Source organism: Oncorhynchus nerka, linkage group LG7 (genome assembly GCF_034236695.1).
Source record: "Oncorhynchus nerka isolate Pitt River linkage group LG7, Oner_Uvic_2.0, whole genome shotgun sequence".
Classification (NCBI taxonomy): Eukaryota; Metazoa; Chordata; class Actinopteri; order Salmoniformes; family Salmonidae; genus Oncorhynchus; species Oncorhynchus nerka.
Genome location: NC_088402.1, coordinates 77668178 through 77675002, shown reverse-complemented (window position 1 = coordinate 77675002; position 6825 = coordinate 77668178). Strand labels below are relative to the sequence as shown.

The following is a 6825-nucleotide window of genomic DNA, read 5'->3' as shown; positions in this document are numbered from 1 at the left end:
CCCAGCCCACCGCTCAGCTGTTATCGACTGACTTGCTTGCTTGTACAGTAGCTGCGGAGTGAATACCTAGAATCTGAGAAATTGCAAATATGTTGGGTTGTTTCAAGACGAAAAGGATCGAAATTGTTACGCTTTTATTTATGCTGGCGGTAAGTAGGTTTTAGTCTATTATGTGTAAATGAAGACATGCCTTCTGCATTCCCGGGAGCAATAGCTCCCACCCATTTTCTGTACGCATACAATAGGCTACACTTTAAATGTATTCAATGACCCTATATTGAGGATGAGTGTTAGGTTTCTTTTGTAACACAAAGTGATTGACTAAATGTGTACATTTTGATGCGTTTCTAACCAAGATTGCTAAATGCACAGAAAGCTCATTCAACACACTTTTACTTTCGATTAAGAACACCATTGTCATAGGTAAAGCTGTAATACCTACATTTCATGTTATTTTACTAGCTCGCATCTCATTTGAAACGTTCATGCTGCTATGCTCAGTACTAGAAAAGACAAGTGAATGGTGGTCTAGTCTAGTCCAGACTCTAGAGCGTGAATCTAGGTACTTTCCACCGCTACTGTGGTTGAGACAGTTGTTCGGTTGTGACTTGCGACAGTTGACCTGAGGTTTCTAAGACATCATAATAGGGATTTTTTTAATATACATTTTGTTTACAGGTTTTCCCCGCAGTTTACTCCTGTGATCCAGCAACACAGTATGATAATAATGGGGAGTGTTGTAATAAGTGTGGGCCAGGTAAGGAAGAGAACATTCATTATAGCTTATATATATATACTCCCATTCACTACCTCTTACATTTTTTTGTTGTTGAGTCAAACAGAGTCTGAACCCTTGTAGGATGTACACTTAATTAGGCTATAAGAGTACAGTATTTATTATGATAAAAATACATTATTTTTAATAGGCACAAGGATGTCATCCGACCATAGTGGTTGTTTTGATCCACATTGTATGCCCTGCCAAGAGAATGAATACCAGGAATCATTCACAGAGAAGATCATCTGTGAAGTGCAACCATACTGTGACCAAAGTGAGACTTGTTATAATGTTTACATATTCAAGGACATTACTGTTGATCTGCCTCATCTGCTTGTAATAACACTACACTTGTATCTCCTTCCTGCCACAGATAAAAACTTTGAGGGCAGTACCAATCGGAGCAAAACCAGCCTCAGCCAATGCATATGTAAGGCAGGACACCACTGTTCCAGCAAAGAGTGCCTGACATGTGTACCACACACTAAATGTGGACCAGGACAAGAGACACTTTACACCGGTAGAAAACACGCCTTTATAACACTATCAGCAACGATTGAATTCTAGACTAGTGAGCCTGCTATGTATTCAAACATGGACTTTATTGATCCGTTTCTGTTTCTATTCTATTTTATTACGTGGTTTGAGCTGCTAGAGTTAGGCTACCTGAATGATGTCATTTGTGAGCATGTGGTCACTATAGCCGTATGCTGTATATTTTCTCAGGTGACCACATCCGGGACACGGTGTGTCAGGCCTGTCCTGCAAACACCTTCTCCAGCGACAGCTCAGCAGAGAGCAAGTGCAAGCAATGGACAGTGTAAGTACTGAGTTCAATCTTTTTACTAATAACTGTGATGTGTTAAATAATAACAATAGATCTGTTAGTAATACAGTACCAGTCAAAAGTTTGAACACACCTACTCATTCAAGGGTTTTTCTTAATTTTTACTATTTTCTACATTGTAGAATAATAGCAAAGACATCAAAACTATGGAATGACACATATGGAATCATGTAATAACCAAAAAAGTGATAAACAAATCCAAATATTTTATTATGGAGATTCTTCAAAGTAGCCACCTTTTGCCTTGATGACAGCTTTGCACACTCTTGGCATTCTTCATGAGGTAGTCACCTGGAATGCATTTCAATTAACAGGTGTGCCTTGTTGAAAGTTTATTTGTGGAATTTCTTTCCTTTTTAATGCATTTGAGCCAATCAGTTGTGTTGTGACAAGGTAGGGTTGGTATACTGAAGATAGCCCTATTTGGTAAAAGACCAAGTCCAAATTAAGGCAAAAACAGCTCAAATAAGCCAAGAGAAACAACAGTCCATCATTACTTTAAGACATGAAAGTCAGTCAATCCGGAACATTTCAAGAACCTTGAAAGTTGTCTTCAAGTGCAGTCACAAAAACCATCAAGCGCTATGATGAAACTGGCTCTCATGAGGATATTACAGAATGGTCGAATTGCTGCAAAGAAACCAATAAGAAGAAGAGACTTGCTTGGGCCAAGAAACACGAGCAATGGACATTAGACCGGTGGAAATCTGTCCTTTGGTCTGATGAGTCCAAATTTGAGACTTTTGGTTCCAACCGCTGTGTCATTGTGAGACACAGAGTAGGTGAACGGATGATCTCTGCATGTGTGATTCCCACCGTGAAGCATGGAGGAGGAGGTGTGATGCTGTGGGGGTGCTTTTCTGGTGCGATATATTTAGAATTCAAGGCACACTTAACCAGCATGGCTACCAGAGCATTCTGCAGCGATACGCCATCCCATCTGGTTTGTGCTTAGTGGGACTATCATTTGTTTTTCAACAGGACAATGACCCAAAACACACCTTCAGGCTGTGTAAGGGCTATTTGACCAAGAAGTAGAGTGGATGGAGTGCTCCATCAGATGACCTGGCCTCCACAATCACCCGACTTCAACCCAAATGAGATGTTTGGACCGCAGAGTGAAGGAAAAGCAGCCAATAAGTGCTCAGAATATGTGGAAACTCCTTTAAGACTGTTGGAAAAGCATTCTTCATGAAACTGGTTGAGAGAATGCCTAGTGTGCAAAGCTGTCATCAAGGCAAAGGGTGGCAACTTTGAAGAATCACCTGTATAAAACATATTTTGATTTGTTTAACACTTTTTTTGGTTGCTACGTGATTCCATATGTGTTATTTCAAAGTTTTGATGTCTTCACTATTATTCTACAATGTAGAAAATAGTACAAATAAAGAAACCTACTCATTCAAGGGTTTATGTCCAAACTTTTGACTGGTACTGTATATAACATGTAAACTCAGCAAAAAAAAAAGAAACATCCCTTTTTCAGGACCCTGTCTTTCAAAGATAATTCGTAAAAATCTAAATAACTTCACAGATCTTCATTGTGAAAGGGTTTAAACACTGTTTCAATGAACCATAAACAATGAATGAACATGCACATGTGGGACGGTCGTTAAGACAATAACAGTTCACAGGCAATTAAGGTCACAGTTATAAAAACTTAGGACATTAAAGAGGCCTTTCTACTGACTATGAAAAGCACCAAAAGAAAGATGCCCAGGGTCCCTGCTCATCTGCATGAACGTGCCTTAGGCATGCTGCAAGGAGGCATGAGGACTGCAGATGTGGCCAGGGAAATAAATTGCAATGTCCGTACTGTGAGACACCTAAGACAGCGCTACAGGGAGACAGGATGGACAGCTGTTTGTCCTCGCAGTGGCAGACCACATGTAACAACACCTAAACAGGTTTGGTACATCCGAACATCACACGTGCGGGACAGGTACAGAATGGCAACAACAACTGCTCAAGTTACACCAGGAATGCACAATCCTTCCATCAGTGCTCAGACTGTTCGCAATAGGCTGAGAGAGGCTGAACTGAGGGCTTGTAGGCCTGTAGTAAGGCAGGTCCTCACCAGACATTACCGGCAACAACGTTGCCTATGGGCACAAACCCACCGTCGCTGGACCAGACAGAACTGGCAAAAAGTGCTCTTCACTGACGAGTTACTGTTTTGTTTCACCAAAGGTGATGGTTGGATTTCCGTTTATCGTCGAAGGAATGAGCTCTACACCGAGGCCTGTAATGAGCGGGATTGATTTTGAGGTGGAGGGTCCGTCATGGTCTGGGGCGGTGTGTCACAGCATCATCGGACTGAGCTAGATGTTATTTCAGGCAATCTCAGCACTGTGCGTTACAGGGAAGATCCTCCTCCCTCATGTGGTACCCTTCCTGCAGGCTCATCCTGACTAAGACCCTCCAGCATGACAATGCCACCAGCCATACTGCTTGTTCTGTGCGTGATTTTCTGCAAGACAGGAATGTCAGTGTTCTGCCATGGCCAGCGAAGAGCCCGGATCTCAATCCCATTGAGCACGTCTGGGACCTGTTTTATCGGAGGGTGAGGGCTAGGGCCATTCCCCCCAAAAATGTCCAGGAACTTTCAGGTGCCTTGGTGGAAGAGTGGGGTAACATCTCAAAGCAAGGACTGGCAAATCTGGTGCAATCCATGAGGAGAAGATGCACTGCAGTACTTAATGCACCTGGTGGCCACACCAGATATGGACTTACTTTTGATTTTGACCCCCCCTTTGTTCAGGGACACATTATTCCATTTATGTTAATCACATGTCTGTGAAACTTGTTCAGTTTATTTCTCAGTTGTTGAATCTTGTTATGTTCATACAAATATTTAAACATGTTAATTTAGCTGAAAATAAACATAGTTGACAGTGAGAGGACGTTTCTTTCTTTGCTGAGTTTATGTAACGTATTTTATCATACTGCAGTTGTAACTGTTAGTCACAGTCAATGTAATTAAATTTGATTAGTTGGTTGAACAACTTAAGAATTTCTTGATTTATTGCTTGATTATTTTTCCACATATTTGACCAATGTTGTTCATAAACTGCACTGTATACTCAAAAACATTCCCCTAACAAATTTCAGTTGTGACAAAGGATCCAAAACTGAAACCAATGGGACATCCACCTCTGACATTGTCTGTGGTAAGTACAGGGTCCACACGATGAACGCAACACAATTTACCCAAACATTACAACATTTTCCTTCAACCATAATAAATTGTTGAACAATAGAATGTATTCCGTTATTGTCAGTTGACCATCACTTCTTCACAGTAACTCATTCTCCTGAACTGTGCAACATGGTTGTACGGGACTGTTTCATTCATATCACTGAAACCAAAACATGTGGTAGGGCTGTGTGGAGGAATTTTCTCAGTATTACAGTATTCTATAGTAGGGCAGCTTACTGTAGTAGCCTGTCCTATTTACGTCTGTCAAAACTAGTGTCAGTAACACATAGGCCGTAGGCATATCGTTGATTGACAATAGTTGGTTTTATTGTTTGTGATGTTCTTTTGATTTATTTTACAGTGTTAGTACCCACATTCTCTGGAAGAATAGCAGGATGTTCCCTTGTGGTTGTTGCATTGGTCACGAGTGTTGTGGGCATTATCCTGTGGAAATATAAAGGTATATAACACTCCTTTTATGATGTTATTTGAGTGAAAACTTTACATAGGATTTTTTAAATAATCATATTTTATTGTGTACTAGGTAAACATGGAGAGGCCTACAAGAAAGGAAAGGTATGTTATTTTTCTGACATTTCGATCAGCCATGACAGTAATACAGCTATAATTTAGTATTTTGACAAACTAATGCACATATGACTGACATTGCTGACATCTTTCGCCATAGGAACCCTGTGTGGAGTGTCTAGGGTGGGAGAGGAGACCTACAGAAGACAGAAACAATGACGGGAGAAACTCAGAAGGACCTGATGAGGAAAGGGAACAACTCAAACCTATGATCCAAAATGGAAAGCCACTATCACCACCATCACCAGGTACTCAAACACCAGTGGAGAATGATGTTAACGACTCTCAAGCCGAGTCTTCTGCCAAAGCTGAAGAGATGACAGAAAATGGACATGTGGTGGCGCAGGAGCAGGGTAAACAACACAATACTTGTTTGTCTGATCCACAAATGGTATCACATAACCACTCGGCTTTACCCGGTGCCGAACACAATATACAATGGTCAGATTGTGCATTACCATGAAATATTCATTAAATATTGCTGAATATTCTGTACATTGTAAACTGTTTTAAAAACTATTGGTTGTTACTGTATTATGTTATAGAACATTTTCATAAGCATACTAGAGTATGCCTGTATTGTGTTTTCTGTTGTAATTACTCTCCTTTGCACTAAACTATCGAAAATAAATGCCACTGCCCACTGGGCGCACACTGGTTAAATCAACGTTGTTTCCACGTCATTTCAATGAAGTTACATTGAACCAACAATAGACGTGGAATTGATATCTGTGCCCAGTGGGTGTGTTGGTGAAATGACCAAATCACCCTCTAGTGGCCTCATGGGTGGAATGTTATTCATATTTTTCATAATTAATCAAATAAAAAAATGCTGACTAAAATCCGGTGTTTCTATGTTAAATGGTTTTGTTATATTTCAGTCTTCTGTGATATAACAGTATATAAAGTGTAATATTGGGATGCAACTCAAAATTGAATACATTTCAACTCTATATCCAACCTGATCTCATACTTTCAAGTCGGGATTTAACGTAATGTGGATGAATGTCTAATTTTGACCCATTTCCACATGGTTACAGGATTTAAACAGAAACAACTCAAAGGGTTAAGCTTAGGTATTAATTATGAGTGGTTAAGGATAGGGCTATGGTTTGGGGAAATGCACTGTTTACATTTGGTATGTACAGTGGCTTGCGAAAGTATTCACCCCCCTTTGGCATTTTTCCTATTTTGTTGCCTTTACAACCTGGAATTAAAATATATTTTTGGGGGGTTTGTATCATTTGATTTACACAATATGCCTACCACTTTGAAGATGCAAAATATTTTTTCTTGTGAACAAACAAGAAATAAGACAAAAAATAGAAAACTTGAGTGTGCATAACTATTCACCCCCCCCCCTAAAAAAAGAGTCAATACTTTGTAGAGCCAACTTTTACAGCAATTACAGTT

The 6825-nt window shown here is 40.0% G+C and overlaps 1 protein-coding gene across 1 annotated transcript; it reads left to right on the top strand.

Moving 5' to 3' along the window:
• On the top strand, positions 1-6254 carry LOC115132442 (tumor necrosis factor receptor superfamily member 5-like). The gene is made up of 9 exons (XM_029665098.2): positions 1-149; positions 679-757; positions 927-1052; positions 1152-1298; positions 1505-1598; positions 4737-4795; positions 5186-5284; positions 5369-5400; positions 5513-6254. The coding sequence occupies exons 1-9, from the start codon at positions 90-92 to the stop codon at positions 5873-5875; spliced, it is 1059 nt and encodes a 352-aa protein (XP_029520958.1). The 5' UTR covers positions 1-89; the 3' UTR covers positions 5876-6254.
• Positions 6255-6825: the final 571 nt, after the last annotated feature.

What these genes read in the sequence shown, in the direction of transcription:
- LOC115132442 (XM_029665098.2), top strand. Translation starts at nt 90, where the DNA reads ATGTTGGGTTGTTTCAAGACGAAAAGGATCGAAATTGTTACGCTTTTA. An exon ending in ACAAGAGACACTTTACACCG is followed by an intron (nt 1,299 to 1,504) that starts GTAGAAAACACG and finishes ATATTTTCTCAG; the next exon opens with GTGACCACATCCGGGACACG. An exon ending in CACCTCTGACATTGTCTGTG is followed by an intron (nt 4,796 to 5,185) that starts GTAAGTACAGGG and finishes TTTATTTTACAG; the next exon opens with TGTTAGTACCCACATTCTCT.